The 25,219-nt window shown below is 36.1% G+C and overlaps 1 protein-coding gene across 4 annotated transcripts in view; it reads left to right on the top strand.

Annotated features, from left to right (window-relative positions):
• Nucleotides 1–25,219, top strand: part of COG6 (component of oligomeric golgi complex 6) — a 129,346-nt gene that overhangs the window by 70,600 nt on the left and 33,527 nt on the right. For all 4 annotated transcript variants that reach the window (XR_002731002.2, XM_023208876.1, XM_023208877.3 and 1 more), the window contains exon 18: nucleotides 1,905–1,984. Coding sequence is in view for 3 of the 4 variants with exons in the window: in XM_023208876.1 (XP_023064644.1) it covers nucleotides 1,905–1,984 (80 nt within the window). In the remaining variant the exon portion in view is untranslated. The remainder of the gene's footprint in view (nucleotides 1–1,904; nucleotides 1,985–25,219) is intronic.

Raw genomic sequence — 25,219 nt, 5'->3', positions numbered from 1 at the left:
AAAAATGAAGATCTTTGCTCACACTTACATCTGTAACATTAGTTAGTACCAAATGTGTGTTCCCTTCCTCTGTTTCTCCTCTCTTGACACATATCCAGTCTGTAATACAACTCATAAAATATTTTAAATGCCATTAAAAATTCTTCATGTTCCTGGTGTTAATTTTCAAAACAATTAAGATGAATATGAATATATGATTTCTCTAAAGAAACAAATCTTGCTTGAGTTTTGTATTTAATACATGATTATATACAACCATTTGTTGTCTCCATTTAGTGGTTTCTAAGGCACTTCAGTTCAGCATGTCCAAAACTAACTCTGCCCATTCCACCCCAAACCGAAGTCCTTTTCCAGGCATTATTAACTCGGAAAATTGTAAGACCTTCTATCCATTTATCATTTAAATAGTTATTAACCAAGTTTCTGCTATTTTCTAGTCATCATACTAAGAACTGGGATGAAAACAGATATGATCTAGTAAGGGATGCAGCTACTACACAAATGAATGAAGAGTACAGTTTTGTGTTACGATAATATAGTGAATTAATTTATACAGATCCAAAATCTGGGAGTCAATCCCTTCATTCTATCAGTAACCAAGTCCTGATGGTCCTCAAGTATCTTTACTTCTTTCATCTTGATTGCCCCATAGTCTAAAAATGCTGCAGTAGGTGCCTAAGGTACCTAATTGGTGTCTTTGCATCTATTATTGCAATCTTCCATTCTGTTCTTCCTATGGCCAGAGTTAGCTTCTTAAAACTTAAATCAGATCTCTCGCTTACTTAACTTAAATGGTTTACTAATGCTTTTAAAATTATTAAAATCCTTAAATAAGCATACCAGTCTTACATGATCTCTACTTACCTAGCTGTTTTCCTTCCCACCTCAAGCCTTCATGCTGTCTCCTCTCCCTGAACCTCCCCACCCATCCATCCACTTACTTAATGTATATTAATCTTTAAGATTTCACTTCAAATGTCCTTTCCTGAGAGATGCTTTTGCCAAATCCACAGACTAGGTCCTTGATTTATTCTTTATAGTACCTTGTTTTGTTCCTTAATAGCATTTAACAAAGTTTGTAATTTTATATTTATTTATATTGTTGCCTGTTTAACACCTCTCTTGCTAGGTCATAAGCTCTATGAAGCTAGGGACTATCCTTTTGTTTTGCTCATTTTTATACTTCTATTACTTAATATAGTATCTTTTCAATGGTAGGTATTAGTTGAACTAATGAATGGATTAATGAACAAAAGAATAAATATAGTAAAATCAAGAAACAGGTAGACCTGAAACCTGATGACTTTACTTTTGTTAATATTATTACTTAAAAGCTTTATGAGGAAGACTAAAATGAGTGGTTTGGATTCAGGATTTTTTAAAGTAAATATTGCTAATATTGACTATATTACAGATGTGACAGTTTTAGGGAGTTTTAGGTAGAATGTTTACGAAATACTACACAGTTTGAACACAACAATCTAGTTATTTGGAGTATGGAATGTTTCTCAAGTATTTAATTCTTAAAAGATATGTTTGGCTGGGTGCGGTGGCTCACGCCTGTAATCCCAGCACTTTGGGAGGCCGAGGCGGGCGGATCATGAGGTCAGGAGATCGAGACCATCCTGGCTAACACAGTGAAACCCTGTCTCTACTAAAAATACAAAAAAATTAGCTGGGCACGGTGGCGGGCGCCCTGTAGTCCCAGCTACTCGGGAGGCTGAGGCAGGAGAATGGCGTGAACCCGGGAGGCGGAGCTTGCAGTGAGCCGAGATTGTGCCACTGCACTCCAGCCTGGGCGACAAGGTGAGACTCTGCCTCAAAAAAAAAAGATATGTTTATATTTGAGATGTTTGTTAGCACATATATGTACTTTATATTTTGCATTTCTCTATTTCATTTAGGTTCAGTTTGATCGTTATCTGTCAGCCCCAGACAACCTATTAATACCACAGCTGAACTTTCTTCTAAGTGCCACAGTGAAGTAAGTATTTTTGGTCCCAAGTAGTTGGTAAAGATTCACATATTTTTAAATATCAAGTATTTTTTTGGAAAAAAAATTATTTTCAAGAATAGGTGATTTACCATTGAAAATCTGTAGTTCTCAACCTTTCTTCTGCCTCAGCACACCAAAGGATGTGATCTGAGCATGTCTGTACTTATTCCATGTCTATATGTCACTCCAAAATCTCTAATTAGTAAATGATTTTTATAATTACTTTGAATATAATTGAAGCTATGTAGCTGTAATACCAAATACCTTTATGTTAACAAACATGTTAGAATAATGTTGAATATGTTATGGAAAATAAATAATATATTCATTATGCAATGTAGATGAACTGATTTATAGACTATTTTGAATCTAAGGTATTTTTCTGTAGATATAAAATTACTCAGTATCATTTGTCAGGAATGAGATTCAGGACACAGAATCATACATGAGAATATTAGAATATAACAATTAGAAGAAACAGATTGTATAATCTTTCTTGATTTTAAGAAAAATATTGGCAAAATTGTCTAGGTAAGAAATTAGGCAACATTATCTACACTTTTTTTTCCTTTCTATTCAAATGCAGTGCAGTAAGTGTTTTCTACGTAACAGGCACTAGGAGTTAAGGTTTAAAAGACGTTTGCACTGTTTTCATGGAGCTTATAACCTAATAGGTCAGTTAAACATGTGAACAAATGTTTACATTAAAATGTACAGTAAGGAAAGAACTATTGAAGAAAGCATTTCAGACATCTAAAAGAATGTAATGTTGTAGAGGTGATATACTTATTTTCTGTTCCTGAGCATAGAACTACAGCAAAAAATAGAACAAGGAAGCAGCTTTTTAACTCACCATGCAGAATTTGGTATCAATTAAAATTGGCTGGAAATCAATGGACCATTTTTTTTTCTCAGACACAGACTTAGGAAAGTTCCATTTTAGGTGAGTGACTAGAGTAAATGAATTTAGTGTTTTTTTGTGACCTTTATATTGTATTATCCTAAAAGATATTATACGGTTTACATAACCAGAATTCTGAAGACTTAAGAGATTACCAAAGGAACTGTTATGCTGTGACTCAGGTTGTTTGTATGTGCTTCGTTTTTTTTCTCTTTTTTTTGAGATGGAGTCTTGCTCTGTTGCCCAGGCTAGAGTGCAGTGATCTTGACTCAGTGCCATCTCTGCCTCCCAGGTTCAAGCAATTCTCCTGCCTCAGCCTCCGAAGTAACTGGGATTACAGGCGCCCACCACCGCACCCAGCTAATTTTTGTGTTTTTAGTAGAGATGGAGGTCACCATATTGGCCAGGCTGGTCTCAAACTCCTGACCTCGTGATCCACCCACCTCGGCCTCCCAAAGTTCTGGGATTACAGGCGTGAGCCACTGCGCCCGGCCAATGTGCTTCTTAAATTATTAAATTTTTAACTGAATACCTGTAATTCTTTTTAACTTAACCATGTCTCAGTACGTAATATTTGAATGTTGTTAGCAGTGACACTACATGTGAAGTATATTGTTTTTCTTTTCATAATATGATGATTGAAAAGAGATTTTAATGTACTTAAAAGATGACATGTAGCCCAGATGCTGTGAAGCAGGGGTCCCCAACCCCCTGGCCAGGGACCCCGCCTGTTAGGAGCACGAACCCTATTGTGAACTGTGCCTGGAGGATCTAGGTTGTGTGCTCCTTATGAGATGGAACAGTTTCATCCCAAAACCATCCCCCAGCTTCTCGTCCACGGAAAAATTGTCTTCCACAAAACCAGTCCCTGCTGCCAAAAACACTGGGAACTGCTGCTATAAAGGAAACAGATGGACAGATATGGCTCTGTAACATTTTAAGGCTTTTACAGAAAAAGATAATATAAGCTAAGTTAAAATATAAACAATAATATGGAAAAATATTTGCAAAATATGTAACAGATAAATTATCCTTAATATATTATCCTTAATATGTAGTAAGATCCTATAAATTAATACAGATTGTATAAAAACAGGCCCAAATATTTGGACAACTCACAGAAGTAATGGAAATGGCAAGTAAATATCTGAGGAAATGGTAATTACCAAAAAATGCAAACTGAAGCAATGAGAACTTTTATCTATCAGACTGCTGACAATAAAACATTTATGACATACTAATGGAACAGGTCTGAGAAAATGGGCATTTTCACATTTTTTTAATGACAGTATAAATTAGTACAATCTTTTCAAAGGGCAGTTTGGCAACATTCCACAAAATTTCGAAATTATACATTCTTAGGCTCTTCTACAATTTTATTTCTCTTTCTTAGTCTTGGTAACAGTTTAAAAAAAACTGTTGAACCAGCGATGGGATTGAGTATTGTATACGGATCTATTTGAGTTCTTTGCCTCAGAAACTTGTCAAATTTCCTAAGCTTAAATCATTTTTGAAATTAAATGTTTGTCTTCCATTATTGAGAATATTTTAGTTTCTCATTTACTTGTATTGTCCTATTGTCTAACAGTTTCAATGTAAACTTTGTTATTTTGTTATCAGACAAATGAAAAAGTTTTGGTACTTTTTTTAAATGTGAATTTTTAATTCAGTTTTTCAAATGCTTTTATGATATATGCCTAACATCCTATTATGAATTCTTGCTATTTATAATGACATTTAAAATTGAGATATGCATATTATTTATATAAGTATTAATACTACAAACAAGAATTTGAAATTTCTTAGTACCTATTTACCTTTGCTTTCATTCAGAAATATTTTTAAATGTTATTTGCAAAGTCTTTGAAAATTAAATGTGATCTGCAACATAATTTTCAATATTTGTTTAGATGAACAGAAATTATAGTATAAATTTAGCTACTTATTTTCAAAATCAGGATTGCTTTGAAAATATAGGGCATTTTACACATTTAAGATTTAACATCAGGCCGAGCGCAGTGGTTCTCTGAACACCTGTAATCCCAGCACTTTGGGAGGTCGAGGCAGGCAGATCACAAGGTCAGGAATTCAAGACCAGCCTGGCCAATATGGTGAAACCCTGTCTCTACTAAAAATACAAAAAATAGCTCGGTGTGGTGGTGCGTGCCTGTAGTCCCAGCTACTTGGGAGGCTGAGGCAGGATAATCGCTTGAACGCAATAATGATTGAAGAGAGGTTTTAATATACTTTGAAAGATGACATATAGCCCAGATGCTATGAAGCAGGGGTCGCCAACCCCCGGGCCAGGGAACCCGGCAGATACTCAGGAGGCGGAGGTTGCAGTGAGCTGGGATTGCGCCACTGCAGTCCAGCCTGGGTGACAGAGCAAGACTCCATCTCAGAAAAAAAAAGATTAAACATTAAAGAAGATTTTTATTTTTTATTTTTTCTGAGAGTCTGGCACTGTCACCCAGGTCAGAGTGCAGTGGCACAATCTCGACTCACTGCAGCCTCCATCTCCCGGGTTCAAGTGGTTCTCCTGCCTTAGCCTCCCAAGTAGCTGGGACTACAGGTGCATGCCACCACACCTGGCAGATTTTTGTATTTTTAGTGGAGATGGGTCCTCTCCATGTTGGCCAGGCTGGTCTCAAACTCCTGACCTCAAATTATCTGCCCGCCTTGACCTCCTAAAGTGCTGGAGTTACAGGCTTGATACCACTCCCGGCCTAAAGCAGATTTTTAAATTGCACGTATACTATCTGTTTTTGTTTTTTTCATATTCTCTTCTCCTGAACTTTGTTTATCTTCACAGTTGCAATATCTTTGGGACACCTGTAACTCATGTCTCCCTTTTTCTTGTCTTGTCTTCGTTTGATTGACTTTCAAAGAGATTTTCATTGAGCACCTCAGCCTTTGAATAAGCTATTGAATACATTTAAATAGCTAGGAAACAAGGTGGTATAGAAAATAAGAAAAAGAATAGAGAAAGAAAATGGTTTTAAAGAAGTCTTCCCTTTGGAGTGAATTTGAAGCTTGTTGTTCTATTTTCAATACAAAATCTCCAAATATTCACCTTATAGCAGTACAAAAATAGAGTTTGGACTATAGAAACCACAATTGTGCATATATAAAATGTTCTCAACAAATCTTTGCTATTGAGTCACAGTTACTTCCATAATAACTTAAGAAATAAAGAGAATGCAGATGCTTCCTAAAGTGAGCATATGGGAAAGTGGATAAGATTTGATAACTCTTTTATTCAAGGTTTTTCCTGCGTTATAGAAATAATATGTTAGAAATAAAGCATGTACCTATAATGGAGCAATTTGTTTTAGAGAAATTGAATTTTTTTTTTCTTTTAACTACCTTCTTTTATTCACCTGTACTATCAGGAATGTCCATATAGACAAAAATAAAGCAAGTTTGGGGTAAAATTAACAACAACAACAACAAAAAAAACTACCAGGAAAAGAACTACTGGACAGCTGTGAACTGAATGCTTTAGAGACCTCAGAAAGTGCAAACCTTAAAAGCAGGGTTAATCTCCAAAGACTGGGGAACCTGGAATTCTTATGTCAAGGGAAGCAAAGAAAGAGTATCTTAGCTGCAGGAGAGAAAAAGAGCAATTTGCTGTTCCTCTACCTTTTTGTTCCATTCAGGCCTTCAGCTGATTGGATGGAGCCCGCCCCATTGATGGGGAATCTTCTTCACTCGGTCTCCTAACTTACATGCCCATCTCTTGGGGAAACACCCTCACAGACACACCCACAAATTATGCTGTATCAACTAACTAGGTATCCCTTATCCAGTCAAATTAACCCTTAAAATTAACCATCAGAGCAACTTTATATTCATACTAATTAAGCTTAAAATCAAGCCTCTAAATGATCAACTTGATCTGTAATTAAATTAACTGCCTTCCGGAACAAAACATAACATACTTAAAGATGACAGTTACAGACAATCAACATCTATAGTGCTAAGCATGCAGTCTATAATGCTAACATCTATAATGCTAAGCATGCAGTACAATACTATTGCAGTGAGAAAACAGGAAAATATGAGCCAAACCTGGAAAAAAAAAATCAGTCAATAGAAACATACTTTCAAATGATAAAGTTTACAGAATTAGCAGATAAGGTGTTTTTAAAAAGCTGTTAAAAATATGTTCAAGAATTTAAAGGAAAACATGACCCTGAGAGAACAAATAGGGGATTTTACAAAATTAGAATTTTAGAACTCAGAGATGCAGTATATAAAATGAAAAATTCACTGGATTGGCTTATAGGCCAGTTGAACACTCCAGAGAGAAAGATCAGTTAACTTGAAGAGAGGACAATAGAAACTGAAGCACAGATAGAAAAAAATTAAAAGGCTGGAAAACAGATGGAGTCTTAGAGAATTGTGAGATAATACTAAGCAGTCTAATGTGTATAATTAGATATCATAGTGTAATTGAAGCAGAAAAATTTGAATAAAAGGGGATTTTTTTCTAAATGTTATGCAAATAGGAACCCTCAGGCCCAAGAAATTAAATACCAAATCATACCATAATCAAATTATTGAAAACCAGTGATAAAGAGATAAATTTTTACAGACATGTGCAGGGAACAGTGGCATTACTACTGTCTTCTTGTTAGAAACAGCACAGACCAGAACACAGTAGAATATCATCACCTTTAAAAAGCTAAGTATAAAAACAATGTCAACTTTAAATGATCGATAAAAAAAAAAAAAAACTGAAAGTGAAATAAATGTTTTGAAATAAATGAAAATAGAGAAGATTTATCCCCAGCTTAATGCACTGTAAGAAATGGGTACAAAAAGGAAGAATTCTTTTTTTTTTTTTCTTTTTTTTTTGAGACGGAATCTTGCTGTGTCACCCAGGCTGGAGTAGAGTGGTGCAATCTTGACTAACTGCAACCTCTGCGTCCTGGGTTCAAGCAACTCTCCTGCCTCATCCTCCTGAGTAGGTAGGAATATGGGCACCTGCTAACGCACCTGGCTAATTTTGTATTTTTAGTAGAGATGGGGTTTCACCATGTTGGCCAAGCTGATCTCAAATTCCTGACCTCGTGATCCACCCACCTTGGCCTCCCAAAGTGCTGGGATTACAGGTGTAAGCCACTGTGCCTGGCCAAAAAGGAAGAATTCTTTAAGATCATTTTCTTTTTCTATTCTTTTCACTATTATTTTGAGAATTTTTACATCACTGTTCATCAGGGATATTGGCCTGTATTTTTGTTTTACTTTTTTTTTTCCTTCTTAATCTGTCTTTGGTTTTGATATCAGGGTAATACTGGTGGCCTCATAGAATGAACGTGGAAGTATTCCCTTCTCCTCTATTTCTTGGAATAGTTTGAGTAGAATTGGCGCTAGTTCCTCCTTAAGTGTTTGGTAAAATTCAGAAGTGAAGCCATCAGTTCCTGGCTTTTCTTAGCTGGGAGATTTTTATTATGGCGTTGATCTCATTACTTGTTATTGGTCTCTTCAGGTTTTGAATTTCTTCATGGTTCAGTCTTGGCAGGTTGCGTGTGTCTAGGAATTTATTCATTTCTTGTAAGTTTATAGTTGCTCATAGTAGCCTGTAATGCGTCTTTGAATTTCTGGGGTACTAGCTATAATGTCTCCTTTTTCATTTCTGATTTTATTTATTTGGATCTTCTGGTTCTTTTCTTAGTCTGGCTAAAGGTTTGTCAATTTTGTCTATCTTTTCAAAAAGTTATCTTTTGTTTCATCACTCTTTTGTACTTTTCTTTGTTTCAATTTCATTTATTTATGCTCTGATCTTTATTTATTTACTTCCACTAATTTTGGGTTTGGTTTCCTCTTGCTTTTCTAGTTCTTTAAAATGTATCATTAGGTTGTTTATTTGAAGCTTTTCTACTTTTTTATGTAGGCACTTACGCTATAAACTTTCCTTTTACTACTGCTTTTACTGTATCCTATCGGTTTTGGTATGTTGTTTCCGTTTTCAGTTGTTTCAATAAATTTTTTAATTTCCTTCTTAATTTCTTCATTGGCCCACTGGTTATTTAGGAACATACTGTTAAAACAATGTGTTTGCATAGTTTCCAAAATTCTTCTTGTTAGGATTTTTAGTTTTATTCCATTGTGATCAAAGAAGATACTTGATATAATTTCAGTTTTAAAAAATTTTATGGACTTTTTTTGTGTCCTAACGTATGGTCTGTGCTTGAGAATGATCTATGTGCTGAAGAGAAAATGTTTATTCTGCAGCCATTGAATGAAATACTCTACAAGTATTGATTAGGTGTATTTGCATTTGGTCCGTAGCGTAGATTAAGTCCAATATTTCTTTTTTAATTTTCTCTCTGGGAAATCTGTCCAGTGATGAAAGTTGAGGGTTGAAGCCTCCAGCTATTATTGTTTTGGGGCCTGTCTCTCTCATTATCTGTAATAATGCTTTGTATATCTGGGTGCTCCAATGTTGGGTGCATGTATATTTACAATTGTTATACCTCTTGCTGAATTTACTCCTTTATCATTATATACTGAACTTGTTTGTCTCTTTTTATGTTTGCCTTCAAATCTTATTTTTTCTGATATAAATAAGTATAGCTACTCCTATTTTGTTGTTTGTTTCCACTGGCATGGAGTATCTTTTTCTGTCTTTCTTTTTTTCAGTCTGTGTCTGCTTTTATAGATGAAGTATTTTTTTTGGTAGGCAGCAGATCTTTGGGTCTTGTTTTTTTAATCCATTCAACCACTCTGTGACTTTCGATTGGAGACCATAGTCCATTTACATTGTGTTATTACTGATAAGGACTTACTCTGCCATTTTAAAATTTGCTTTCTTCTTCTTCTGTGGTTTTCATTTCCTTCTTTCCTTCCTTCCTGTCTCTTTTTTAGTGAAGTTGATTTTCTCTGGTGGTATATTTTAATTTCTTGCTTTTTATGTTTTGTATATCTGTTGCATGTTTTTTGACTTGAGGTTACCATGAAGCTTCCAAATAATATCTTAATACTCCATTATTTTAAACTGACAACAACTTAACATGAATTATGTAAATAAACAAGCAAAAAGAAAACTAATAAAAAACTCCTTACCCTTCAACTTCATTGCCCTGCTTTCTAGTATTTGTTGTTTCTGCTTATATCTTATTATACTGTCTGTCACTTGAAATGTTATTGTAGTTATTTTTGATAGGTTCATCTTTTTACTCTTTCTACTCAAGATATGAGTAGTTTACACACCACAGTTACAGTTTATAATATTTTTCTGTGTTTTTCTATGTACCTAGTAATACCAGTGTGTTTAGTTCCTTCAGATGATTTCTTATTGCTCATTAATATCCTTTTCTTTCACATTGAAGAACTCTCTTTAGCATTTCTTGTAGGACAGATGTGGTGTTGATGAAGTCCTTTTTTGTTTGTTTGGTTTTTTTTTGTTTTTTTGGTCTGGGAAAGCCTTTATTTGTCCTTCATGTTTATAAGATCTTTTCACTGGATATGGTATTCTAGGATAGAAGTTTTTTTTTTTTCCTTCAGCACTTTATGTCATGCCACTCTCTCCTGGACTGTAAGGTTTCCACTGAAAAGTCTGCTGCCAGAAGTATTAGAGCTTCTTTGTAGGTTGTTTCTTTTCTCTTGCTGCTTTTACATTCCTTTCTTTTTCTTTGGCCTTTGGGAGTTTGATTATTAAAGGTATTGAGATAGCCTTATTTGGATTACATCTGCTTGGTGGTCTGTAACCTTCTTGTACTTGAATATTGATATCTTTCTCTAGGTTTGGGAAGTTCTCTGTTATCCCTTCGAATAAACTTTCTACTCTAATCTCTCTGCCTCCTCTTTTAAGGCCAGCAACTCTTGGATTTGCTCCCTTGAGGCTATTTTCTAGATCTTGTATGTGTGCTTCATTTTTTTTATTCCTTTTTCTTTTGTCTTCTCTTACTGTGTATTTTCAAATATCCTGTCTTTAATCTCAGTAGTTCTTTCTTCTTTTTGATTAATTCTGCAACTAAGAGACTCTGATGCATTCTTTAGCAGGGCACATTCTTTAGCATGGCTCCCTCTGTGGATGCTGGCTGAGTTCTGCCTGGTGTTGCTTTCTGCTGTGACTGGGCAGCACTAAATTCCATTGCTAAGTCCCACAATCACTCTTTTTTTTCCCTTCCACAAGTGCGTAAATTATCTCTCCACGCCATGCTGCCAGTGCCAGGGATTAGGGGAAGGACAGTGTAGCAATTCAAGACTATCTTTCTTATCCTGTTTAGTGCCTCTTTCCTTAATATGATGTTAAAACAAAGTACTATGATTGCTTACCTGATTTTTGGTTCTTAGGAAGGTGATTTTTTTGTGTGGATTGTTGTTCAATTTGGCGTTCCTGCTTGGGGGACAATCACTGGAGGCTTCTATTTGCTCATCTTGCTCCTAATGGTAGAATTTTTAACACATAGTAATAAAACATATGACAACAAAAGTGCAAAAGATGCAGTGGGAGGGAAGTGGAAGTTTGGTGTTGTAATATTGTAAGGATGTTAAGTTATCCATGGAATATATAATATTGATTGGAGGTAGATTGTAAACCTTCCCACAACCATTAAAACAAACAAAGGTATTTAACATACCAATAGATAAGATCAAATAGAATTTTTAAAAAGTAATTTTATCAAAAGAAGGTGCAAAAGGAGGGTAAAAGAACAAATGAGACAAGTATGAAACAAGTAGCAGGAAGATAGACTTAATTACAGCCTAATAAGTAACTGTAATAAATGTAAAAGTACTATGCAGTCGAACTAAAAGGCAAAATTGTTAGATTGGATGAAAAAGCATGATACAACTATCTGCTCTCTATAAAAAAAATTCATTTTAAATATAAAGGCAGAGATAGTTTAAAAAGATGGCAAAAGATATACCATGCAAGCACTAATCATAAAGCTGGAATAGCTATATTACTCTCAGAAAAATTAGACTACAGACAGATAATAATACCAGAGATAAAGTGTGACATTTTATAATATAATAGGATTAATACATGAAGAAAATATAATAGTATATATGTGCATTTAATAGCAGAGCTGCAAATAACATGAAATATAAGCTCACAGAATTGATGAGGAATAGCTATATCAAGAAATATTGTTAGATATTTCAACATAACTCCTCTCAGTAATTGATACAAAAAAATAGGACATTAACATGATGCTTCATAGTTGAACAGTACTACCAATCTTTACCTAATAGAAATACTATTTAAAATACTGGCTGGGCACGGTGGCTCATGTCTGTAATCCCAGCACTTTGGAAGGCCAAGGCGGGTGGATCACGAGGTCAGGAATTTGAGACCATCCTGGCTAACATGGTGAAACCCCATCTCTACTAAAAATACAAAAAATTAGCCGGGCATGGCGACGTGTGCCTGTAGTCCCAGCTACTTGGGAGGCTGAGGCAGGAGAATGGCGTGAACCCAGGAGGTGGAGCGGAGCTTGCAGTGAGCCAAGATTGTGCCACTGCACTCCAGCCTGGGCGACAGAGCGAGACTCCCACACAAAAAAAAAAAAAAAAAAAGAAAGAAATATTTAAAATATTACACACAAACTATAGGAAATATACATTGTTTTTAGGTACGGATGAAGCATTCATGAAATTAATGTAAGAATGAGCAAAAAAGGAAATCAGAAATCCTAAGCAGATGAACTTAAGAACTCAAACTAGATATTTCTAGTTCTGGAAAGTTCATAGCAAGAACTAGAAAAGTCATAGCAAGTTTTTCTTTATACATTGCAAGCTAAATCAGTTTTTACAATGAATGTGGATAACTTAAGTTACCCTATTTTAACATACGAGAGTGTCAGTTTAGATTAAAAAAAAAAAAAAAAAAACACCCAGTTTACCTATATGCCCTTTACAAGAGACCATTTGCAACAAAGTGGCATACAAAGAAAGAAGGAGTTGCAATATTAACAGGTGAAATTGAATTCAGGGTGTAAGTCACTAAAAAGTCAAAGGGGAATGTTTTACAGTGATAAAAGTCATGCTTAAGTAGGTCTTAGATAAAAAGCCTGCAAGATATAAAAAATCATTTTAAAAAATCAAACATGCCATTGCATCAAGAGAGGAAACACCATAGCCAAAGGATACAAAGAAAAATCTGACTTGAATTAACTACATAAACCAGTTAGAGAAGAGTACCATTACACTATGTTGGAATATTGAAAATCTACAGCAAACATAATAGTTAATGATGGAACATTAGAAACCTTTTCATTAAAGTTCAAAACAAGATATGCATACGTACTGTCACATCTGTTTACCTGGGAGCTTCTAGCCATTGTAATGAATTGAGTCATAAATATTGAAAAGAATTAATAAAACGTATTAATTTTAAATGTCTGTACCAAAAACAGAAAAGGCAAACAATTAATAAACTAATAGAACTAAAATAGAGTTATTACTTGGCCAGATTCAAAATTAACATACAAAAATTAGTACCTTTTCTGTATACCAGCAATATCTAATTATAACAATGAAAAGTAAAAGACTTTATTGTAAAAGTCACAGGATTGTTTCCTAGGAATAAATTTGATAATATTTATGGAAAATTACATAATGAAACTTATAAAAATTTATTGAAAATTCTAAAAGGTCTGACTAAATAGGCATACTCTGTTCAGAGACTGGAAAATTCACTAGTGTAACAGGTTAATCTGTAAATAACTCCAACATTAATCAAACTTCTCATAGAATTATTTCATTAAATATTTATCTAAGAAAAAGTGTATGAGAGAGGACCCATACTTTTGAACATCTTCACAATTAGCCCTCCAGCCCAAGGTGGCATCATCTGTGCCTGGTTTATCACATTAACCTCTGAACTCTTCCATTTTTACACTTGCCCTCTCCACCACCATCCACGCAAGCCCTACAGCCTAAACTGAACACTCAGAGTGATCCTTTAATAATAGATTGCTTAGTTCAATTCTTTCGATGAATTTAAAAGAAGATATTGTTTAGAAAGATTAGGTAATTGAATCAAGGTCAAAAAATTAGTAAGAAGTAGAGCCATGATTTGAATCCAGTATTTCTGATTCTAGACCCTATTCTCTTCAACACTAGACTATACTACATTTTATTAGCTCTTTCTGTGTTGAGGTTATTTTATTATTTTTGAAAGATTCTCATAGATGTCTGGCATATGTGATGATAGATGACACATGAAATACGTAGCTTGGCCTCATGAAAAATATACTTAAGCTGACCTGGGATGAAAAATTGTCTTGACCCATTGTGACATTTCTTATGTTTATATGGTGATAAAGAAAAATCAGAATTTTAACTAATCTGTTATTCATAAGGATATTGTCATCTTTTCTACTTGGGCTTTTAGGCTTAACGCCTTTTTTTCTCCTGTGGCACATTTGATTGCACTCTTAACTGTGGTGCTAAAATAAAACTTAACTTTAGTGATCACAGAACCTGATGTTGAAATAATCTATTTTTGGAAATGCTGGGTTTATGGTAATGAGAAAGTTGTATAATGTTGTTATGGCAACCAGAATCCTAAAGTACAGATTAATGAGAAGCTCACTGATTTTTGGAAGTAAGCAGTTCATTTCTTATCTCAGTTCAGTTTTAAATAATTATTTAAAATACAGTGAATTTCTTTGCACATATTTTAAAATGAGAATAATATCTCCATTTAGTTATAGATCAGTCTTTATCATGACTTTAAAATTTATAATATCAGATTTTTATGACACTGTGACATTTGTAACTGGACAAATTGAATTTCCCAATGTATAGTATTCTGATATATTAGTAGCTGAAAAAACATTGCCTTCTTTAAAATTATATAACAAGCTGATCTCTCGATATGTTTTTTTCCTAACAGTAAATTAACTACCTGATTATTATATTTGCTATATGATATGCTGGTATAGCAGCTACTTTCTAAGTGTAAGAGATGTTAAGAAAGACCTTTCAAAACTTGCAATTAGGCAAATAAGTTCTGAGAGAACAGCATGTCATTGCAGGGTCATAATGAAGCATTGTTTTTAACAGGCTCATCAATAATTATTTATTTAGGGAATGGGCCTTTGTTTGATTCTCTGTTTACTATTGATTAAAGGTTCCAAACTCTGTGGACATGTTAATTTATAGATTCTGTGTGGTAGAAGAAATAGCCCCAAAGCTATGGTTTTTCTTGCTCTGTAGCACATTTGTACCTAACCTGTTTTGTTCTAATTGTCCTTTTCAAATACCTGTAAATGACCAGTTTCTCAAAATGTGCTTTGAACCAGCTTTATCTTCTTAGTAGTTTCCTCATCAATGAGTTATTAAATTTTTGACCCATCATTAATTTGTATGAGAATCATCTTTTTAATTTTTTAAAAGTTATACTTGGACTGGGAAGATCATTAAACCGTCCAAAGGCCCATAGGGCACCACTTAATAAATTAATATACTCTGAGGATTTCGTGGTAGCAAAGAGACAGGAAAGTTAATGGTCTACCTGTTTAGATGATCATAGCTTATATTCAAATAAAAAGTTACACCATTCCAAGATGGCCGAATAGAAACAACTCCGGTCTGCAGCTCCCAACATGATCGATGCAGAAAACGGGTGATTTCTGCATTTCCAACCAACGTACCTGGTTCCTCTCATTGGGACTGGTTGGACAGTGGGTGCAGCCCATGGAGGGTGAGCAGACGCAGGGTGGGGCATTGCCTCACCCAGGAAGCACAAAGGGTCGGGGGATTTCCCTTTCCTAGCCAAGCGAAGGCTGACAGATGGCAGCTGGATAAATGGGACAGTGCCGCCCAAATACTGTGCTTTTCCAACAGTCTCAGCAAATGGCACACCAGGAGATTATATCCCTCACCTGGCTAGGCAGATCCCAAGCCCATGGAGCCTTGCTTACTGCTAGCGCAGTAGTCTGAGATCGACCTGCCAGGCAGCAGCCTGGCAGGGCGAGGGGCGTCTGCCATTGCTGAGCCTTGAGTAGGTAAACAAGGTGGCCTGGGTAGCTCTAACTGGGCAGAGCCCACCAGAGCTCAGCAAGGCAGGCTGCCTCTGTAGTATCCACCTCTGCAGGCAGGGCATAGCTGAATAAAAGGCAGCAGAAACTTCTGCAGACTTAAACGTCCCTGTCTGACAGCTCTGAAGAGAGCAGTGGTTCTCCCAGCACTGTGTTGAGCTCAGCGAACAGACAGACTGCCGCCTCAAGTGGGTCCCTGACTCCCGTGTAGCCTAATTGGGAGACACCCTAGTAGGGGCTGACTGACACCTCATACAGGTGGGTGCCCCTCTGGGATGAAGCTTCCAGAGGAAGGATCAGGCAGCAATATTTGCTGTTATGCACCCTCCGCTTGTCTGGAGTGGATCTCCAGCAAACTCCGACAAACCTGCAGCTGAGGGACCTGACTGTTAGAAGGAAAACTAACAAACAGAAAGGAATAGCATCAACATCAACAAAAAGGACATCCACACCAAAACCCCATCTGTAGGTCACCAGCATCAAAGACCAAAGGTAGATAAAACCACAAAGATGGGGAGAAACCAGAGCAGAAAAGCTGAAAATTCTAAAAACGAGAGAGCCCCTTCTCCTCTAAAGGATCGCAGCTCCTCACTAGCAACGGAACAAAGCTGGATGGAGAATGACTTTGACGAGCTGACAGAAGTGGGCTACAGAAGGTCGGTGATAACAAACTCCTCTGAGCTAAAGGAGGATGTTTGACCCATCACGAGGAAGCTAAAAACCTTGAAGAAAGATTAGATGAATGGCTAACTAGAATACACACTGTAGAGAAGACCTTAAATGACCTGATGGAGCTGAAAAACATGGCATGAGAACTATGTGATGCATGCACACGCTTCAATAGCTAATTTGATCGACTGGAAGAAAGAGTGTCAGTGATTGAAGATCAAATTAATGAAATAAAGCAAGAAGAGAAGTTTAGAGAAAAAAGAGTAAAAAGAAACAAACAAAGCCTCCAAGAAATATGGGATTATGTAAAAAGACTAAATCTGTTTGATTGTTCTACCTGAAAGTGATGGGGAGAATGGAACCAAGTTGGAAAACACTCTTCAGGATATTATCCAGGAGAACTTCCCCAACCTAGCAAGGCAGGCCAACATTCAAACTCAGGAAATACAGAGAATGCCACAAAGATACTCCTCAAGAAGAGCAACTTCAAGACATAATTGCCAGATTCACCAAGGTTGAAATGAAGGAAAAAATGTTAAGGACAGCCAGAGAGAAAGGTCAGAGTACCCACAAAGGGAAGCCCATCAGACTAACAGCAGATCTCTCAGCAGAAACTCTACAAGCCAGAAGAGAGTGGGGGGCCAATATTCAACATTCTTAAAGAAATTTCAACCCAGAATTTCATATGCAGCCAAACTAAGCTTCATAAGTGAAGGAGAAATAAAATCCTTTACAGACAAGCAAATGCTGAGAGATTTTGCTACCACCAGGCCTCCCTTACAAGAGCTCCTGAAGGAAGCACTAAACATGGAAAGGAACAACTGGTACCAGCCACTGCAAAAACATGCCACATTGTCAAGACCATCGATGCTAGAAAGAAACTGCATCAACTAACAGGCAAAATAACCAGCTAACATCATAATGACAGGATCAGATTCACACATAACAATATTAACCTTAAATGTAAATGGGCTAAATGTCTCAATTAAAAGACATGGACTGGCAAATTGGATAAAGAGTCAAGACCCATCAGTGTGCTGTATTCAGAAGACCCATCTCACATGCAGAGACACACATAGGCTCAAAATAGAGGGATGGAGGAAGATCTACCAAGCAAATAGAAGGAAAAAAAAGCAGGGGTTGCAGTCCTAGTCTCTGATAAAACAGACTTTAAACCAACAAAGATCAAACGAGACAAAGAAGGCCATTACATAATGATAAAGGGATCAATTCAACAAGAAGAGCTAACTATCCTAAATATGTATGCACACAATACAGCAGCACCCAGATTCATAAAGCAAGTCCTTAGAGACCTACAAAGAGACTTAGACACCCACACAATAATAATGGGAGATTTTAACACCCCACTGTCAATATTAGACAGATCAACGAGGCAGAAGGTTAACAAGGATATCCAGGACTTGAACTCAGCTCTGCACCAAGCAGACCTAATAGACATCTACAGAACTCTCCACCCCAAATCAACAGAATATACATTCTTCTCAGCACCACATCACACTTATTCCAAAACTGATCACATAGTTGGAAGTAAAGCACTCCTCAGCAAATATAAAAGAACAGAAATCACCACAAACTGTCTCTCAGACCACAATGCAATCAAATTAGAACTCAGGATTAAGAAACTCACTCAAAACTGCTCAACTACACGGAAACTGAAGAACCCGCTCCTGAATGACTACAGGGTAAATAATTAAATGAAGGCAGAAATAAAGATGTTCTTTGAAACCAATGAGAACAAAGACATAATGTGCCAGAATCAATGGGACACATTTAAAGCAGTGTATAGAGGGAAATTTATAGCACTAAATGCCCACAAGAGAAAGCAGGAAAGATCTAAAACTGACACCCTAACATCACAATTCAAAGAACTAGAAAAGCAAGAGCAAACAAATTCAAAAGCTAGCAGAAGGCAAGAAATAACTAAGAGCAGAACTGAAGGAGATAGACACACAAAAAACCCTTCAAAAAATCAATGAATCCAGGAGCTGTTGTTTTGAAAAGACCAACAAAATTGATAGACTGCTAGCAAGACAATTAAGAGAAGAGAGAAGAATCAAATAGACACAATAAAAAAAAAGATAAAGGGGATATCATCACTGATCCCACAGAAACACAAACTACCATCAGAGAATACTACAAACACCTCTATGCAAATAATCTAGAAAACCTAGAAGAAATGGATAAATTCCTGGACACATACACCCTCCTAAGACTAAACCAGGAAGAAGTTGAATCTCTGAATAGACCAATAACAGGCTCTGAAATCGAGTCAGAATTAGTAGCCTACCCACCAAAAAAAAGTTCAGGACCAGACGAATTCACAGCCGAATTCTACCAGAGGTAAAAAGAGGAGCTGGTACCATCCCTTCTGAAACTATTCCAATCAATAGAAAGAGAGGGAATCCTCCCTAACTCATTTTATGAGGCCAGCATCATCGTGATACCAAAGCCTGGCAGAGACACAACAAAAAAAGAGAATTTTAGACCAATATCCCTGATGAACATCGATGCAAAAGTCCTCAATAAAATACTGGCAAACCAAATCCATCAGCACATCAAAAAGCTTATCCATCACGATCAAGTTGGCTTCGTCCCTGGGATGCAAGGCTGGTTCAACATACGCATATCAATAAACATAATCCATCACATAAACAGAACCAATGACAAAAACCACATGATTATCTCAATAGATGCAGAAATGGCCTTTGACAAAATTCCACAGCACTTCATGCTAAAAACTGTTGATAAACTAGGTTTTGATGGAACATATCTCAAAATAATAAGAGCTATTTATGACAGACCCACAGCCAATATCATACTGAATGGGCAAAAACTGGAAGTATTCCCTTTGAAAACTGGCACAAGACAGAGATGCCCTCTCTCACCACTTCTATTCAACATAGTGTTGGAAGTTCTGGCCAGGGCAATCAGGCAAGAGAAAGAAATAAAGGGTATTCAGTTAGGAAAAGAGGAAGTCAAATTGTCCCTGTTTGCAGGTGATGTGATTGTATATTTAGAAAACCCCGTTGTCTCAGCCCAAAATCTCCTTAAGCTGACAAGCAACTTCAGCAAATTCTCAGGATACAAAATCAGTGTGCAAAATCACAAGCATTCCTATACACCAATAACAGACAAACAGCCAAATCGTGAGCAAACTCCCATTCACAATTGCTACAAAGAGAATGAAATAACCTAGGAATCCAACTTACAAGGGATGTGAAGGACCTCTTCAAGGAGAACTACAAACCACTGCTCAACGAAATAAAAGAGGACATAAATGGAAGAACATTTCATGTTCATGGATAGGAAGAATCAATATCATGAAAATGGCCATACTGCCCATGGTAATTTATAGATTCAATGCCATCCCCATCAAGGTACCAATGACTTGCTTCACAGAATTGGAATAAAACTACTTTAAAGTTTATATGGAACCAAAAAAGAGCCCGCATTGCCAAGACAATCCTAAGCCAAAAGAACGAAGCTAGAAGCATCACACTACCTGACTTCAAACTAGACTACAAGGCTACAGTAACCAAAACAGTACGGTACTGGTGTCAAAACAGGTATCTAAACCAATGGAACAGAACAGAGGCCTCAGAAATAACACCACACATCTACAACCATCTGATCTTTGACAGACCTGAAAAAAACAAGAACTGGAGTAAGGATTCCCTGTTTAATAAATGGTACTGGGAAAACTGGCTAGCCAAATGTAGAAAGCTGAAACTGGGTCCCTTCCTTATACCTTATACAAAAATTAATTCAAGATAGATTAAAGACGTAAATGTTAGACTAAAAACCCTAGAAGAAAACCTAGGCAGTACCATTCAGGACATAGGCGTGGACAAGGACTTCATGATGAAAACAATGGCAACAAAAGCCAAAATAGGAAAATGGGATCTAATTAAACTAAAGAGCTGCTGCACAGCAAAAGAAAGTACCATCAGAGTGAACAGGCAACCTACAGAATGGTAAAAAAATTTTTGCAATCTACCCATCTGACAAAGGGCTAATATCCAGAATCTACAAAGAGCTTAAACAAATTTACAAGAAATAAACAACCCCATCAAAAAGTGGGCAAAGGATATGAACAGAGACTTCTCAAAAGAAGACATTTATGCAGTCAACAGACACATGAAAAAATGTTTGTCATCACTGGTCGTCAGAGAAATGCAAATCAAAACCACAATGAGATACCATCTCACACCAGTCAGAATGGCAATCATTAAAATTGGATTTTACTGGAGAGGATGTGGAGTAATAGGAACGCTTTTACGCTGTTGGTGGGAGTGTAAACTAGTTCATCCATTGTGGAAGACAGTGTGGCGATTCCTCAAGGATCTAGAACTAGAAATACCATTTGACCCAGCAATCCCATTACTGGGTATATACCCAAAGGATTATAAATCATGCTACTATAAAGACACATGCACATGTATGTTTATTGCAACACTATTCACAATAGCAAAGACTTGGAACCAACCCAAATGTCCATCAATGATAGACTGGATTAAGAAAATGTGGCAATATATACCATGGAATACTATGCAGCCATAAAAAAGGATGAGTTCATGTCCTTTGTAGGGATATGGATGCAGCTGAAAACTGTCATTCTGAGCAAACTATCGCAAGGACAGAGAACCAAACACTGCATGTTCTCACTCATAGGCGGGAATTGAACATGGAGAGCACTTGGACAAAGGGCAGGAAACATCACACCCCAGGCCCTGTCGTGGGATGGGGGTGGTGGTGGGGGAGGGATAGCATTAGGAGAAATACCTAATGTAAATGACAAGTAAAGGGGTGCAGCAAACCAACATGGCACATGTATACCTATGTAACAAACCTGCACGTTATGCACCTGTACCCTAGAACTTAAAGTACAAAAATTTTAAGAAGTTACTTTCCCCTTTCAACTGGTCTTTTTGCATATCTTTTGGTGTTGTGAAAAGCAAGAGGACACAAACAGTCCTGAAGGTACTCCCCATCAGCTATGGGCTAGGCTGTGATTGATCAAAATAGTAAGTAAGTAAAATCAAGTGGATGCCCATGCTAGAACCAGTGTTCAGCATGCACTGCTGACAACAACAACAAAAATTCACTGCTTTCACTGCCTGTACATAGGGTGTTTAGTTGATAAGGACATTCCCAACTTGCAGAAGCATGTGACTGAACTGAGATGATTTGTTGGTCATTTTGGATTTAGTCATAGAATCTTTGAAACTTCTCCATTTTGAACGTTGATTATTTGTCACTATAATGATTCATTATTGTTTGAGACTCTGTATTTCATATGTGATATTAGTATTTAATGAATAATTTGGGCTAAGACCAGGCAGGCTGGCAGACAATATAGATAGTTACTCTGAACTTTTAAAAATCATTTGATCAGTTGATTGATAGACAGATACTTAATATACTTTTTAAGATAAAGGATGAATTTACATAGTAATTATTACTGTAAATAAAAAGTATAGTATACTGGCAAGAGGATAAAATGGTTTTAGTACTATAGAAACATTCATTTATATACAAATAATTGATATGCTTTAATAAATCATATTTTGGGAAACTTAGTTCCCTAAAATAATGTATGTGTATGCATATGTGATGTATTTATTCATGTAGGTAGTTTTTTTAAACAATAACTCATTAAAATACTCTTAACTCTCAATGGAATAATATCGCTCAAAAGCTCAAAGTACCTTATAAAGATTAACTAATTCGTCTAGTAATTTAACTAGTAGAGGTTAAATTACTTGTTCAAGGCAACAATAGTAAGTGGCAGAGCTTCAACTAGAATGTAAGTCTTCTAACAGTAATTTCCTCCACTATACCATTTTATCTCTACTGTACCCTATAGAACTGATTAGAAAATACTTAATAAAAGTGAGTGTAGGAACCTGTCGCTTTGGTGGTGATAAATGAGCTCATATTTGTTCAGAAATGTAGAATCACACTGTCATCCAGAGTTCTTGGTCTTTATAGTTTGAGTTTGACTCAGACTCAACTTTAGAGAATCTCCCTTTTCATTTTATTTCTATCCTGTTGGCTTTAGCAGGCAGTTAGCAGGCCAGGAGAAGCAGTTCCTTATTCTTTGCTTTTTTTCCTTCCTCCTTCCTTCATGTAATACATGAAGATTTCTTTTTATCCACCAGCTTTGCTTTCTTCATCTTCTCCACCATAAGCATGTTCTTTTTTTAACCCCTTCCCTATCTCAGTGGCTTTTTAAAGTGAGGAGCAGATTGAAGACGTACTATACCATCTAACACCAAAATTTAAAATAAATTATAAACTCTTGTTTAGTTTTAACTGGCTTGATTTTATTTAATTATCTATGTTTATGCAGTACTGCTTTATTTTATTTTTATCTATTGCAGACTTAATGGATTTTCAGCTGTATTGTTAGTTTCAGACATTTGTGAGCTCCTTTATATAGCTTAGAAATAAATGTGTCAAGTTATAACTAAATTTCAGTAAATTTTAAATTTTTTATCACTGTTACTTGAAAATGAAATTTAAACTTCACTGCTTCAGAAGTTTCAACAATACTACGTTTACAAGTTACTCTGAACTTTTAAAAATCATATTCAATATTTATAATTGTACATTTTTTACTTTTTATGAGAAGAAATAGCCTTATTTTGTGTACTCCTTATGTACGATCAATTATATGCTGTATTGAGATTGAGTATAGACTTGAGTATGAGGCATGGGTAATGAATGCTTTATACACTTCTCAGAAGTCTATGTTATTGCACTTAGAAAAGAACTAAAAACACTATTTCTAAAATCCAGTATCTGATTTGTTGCAAAAGTGGGTATCAAATGTGTGTTATATCTAATAAAGTTTTAAAATAGTAGTTTCTAGTATGTTTTCATGAAAAATAATTTTTGCATTATTTTGTTACATTCATTGTCAAGCAAATTTAATTACAGGTAAGATCACCAATCAATAGATCAAAAAATATCTCCAGGCCAGGCACGGTGGCTCATGCCTGTAATCCCAGCACTTTGGGAGGCCAAAGTGGGCGGGTCACCTGAGGTCAGGATTTCAAGACCAGCCTGGTCAACATGGTGAAACCCCGTCTGTACTAAAAATACAAAAATTAGGCAGGCATGGTGGTGCATGCCTGTAATCCCAGCTGCTTGGGAGGCTGAGGCAGGAGAATCACTTGAACCAAGGAGGCAGAGGTTGTAATGAGCCAAGATCATGCCACTGCACTCCAGCCTGGGTGACAAAGTGAGACTATCTCAAAAAAAAAAAAAAAAAAAAAAAATTTCCAAGCCTCATTTAGTTAAGTTGTTTTCTAAACCAGTTTCTACCATCATCCCTTTCCTTTCAGCAAAAAGGTAGTACAACCAGTAGCACCACTCTACTCTGCTCAGAAACTTTACTCAGCATATCTTTCTACTACTCACTGTCATTTTGGAAGCTTTAGCAATTTTTGGAAAATGTCAAGTTACTTCAACTCATCAAGAGTTTGGACCCCATTAGAACAGTGTACGGATGTTCCAAGATCATAGGTGGACTTCTTATTCCATCCAACTATATTCTTTTCTAGACCACAGATGCATATATTTCCACAGATAATCTTAAAAATATATTATTCTATCCATTATTACCAAAAAAGAACATAATTCCTAGAAAAACAAAGAATATGTTCTGTTGATGGTGGCTTCATGATACTGACTTGTGTTACAACTTAACACAATATTACTATTACGCTATAACTATTACGTTAGTCTGGCTAGTCACAATCACGTACTCTTGACTATGTGAAGAAACAGTTTGCCCTGAAATAGCCACTGATTCAGCATTTATGGAAAACAGTGGTGGCTCAAGAGCCCAGAATAGGACTCTGTAAATAAGGAAAAAGTTATTTTTCTCCATCAAGTGTTCAGTGAACATGTATTTATTGAGCATCCATCATATTCAAAATATACTGGATTTTAAGGGACATATGAACATAAACAGTGTCAAGTTACTTGAAATTTTGCACGATAGGTAAGACATGAACAACATGTATTTCTGTAATATAATAATTTTTAAAGGACATTTTGGAAATTGGGTTATATGTCAGTCATATCCATTTGATGCAGAGCTAACCCCTTCCTAATACAAAACTGTTGGGATCTGAACATCAAGAAAATGTAGAAGCTTTATTGTAAGTTAGGAGTGGTAAAAGCTATATGAAAGGAACAGAAAAGTACCATGGACATTCCACAAAGGAAGTAATTATTTCTAGGTCTAAAGATCAGATAAGACTTCATGGATAAGAGAGAACATTTTTGCTGAACGTTAAGAGCATTTAAAAGTGGTGAAAGAAGCATTCTAGGAAAATGAAGTAGGAGCAAAGGAACTGAGATCAGCAAGACTAGAGCCGGGAGAACAGTCAGGGGTAGCACTGGAATTAGAGTAGGGTTAGGGAAAGTGTTAGATGATTTTGAATGGTAGGAGAAGGAATGTTGGCTTCTCTGAAACCAAAAGAGGCCATTGATGCTCTTTGAAGGCTCCAGGTAAGAGAAAGATGTGATAGAAAGTATGCCTCAGAAAGATTAATCTAAGAACAGTGCGTAAGATGGATTGAATATGGAAGATACTGAAAGAGAGAAGAATAGATAGGA

Source organism: Piliocolobus tephrosceles, chromosome X, assembly GCF_002776525.5.
Source record: "Piliocolobus tephrosceles isolate RC106 chromosome X, ASM277652v3, whole genome shotgun sequence".
Lineage (NCBI taxonomy): Eukaryota > Metazoa > Chordata > Mammalia > Primates > Cercopithecidae > Piliocolobus > Piliocolobus tephrosceles.
Note: the sequence above shows the minus strand (reverse complement) of the source record. Positions and strands in the feature narration are given on the sequence as shown.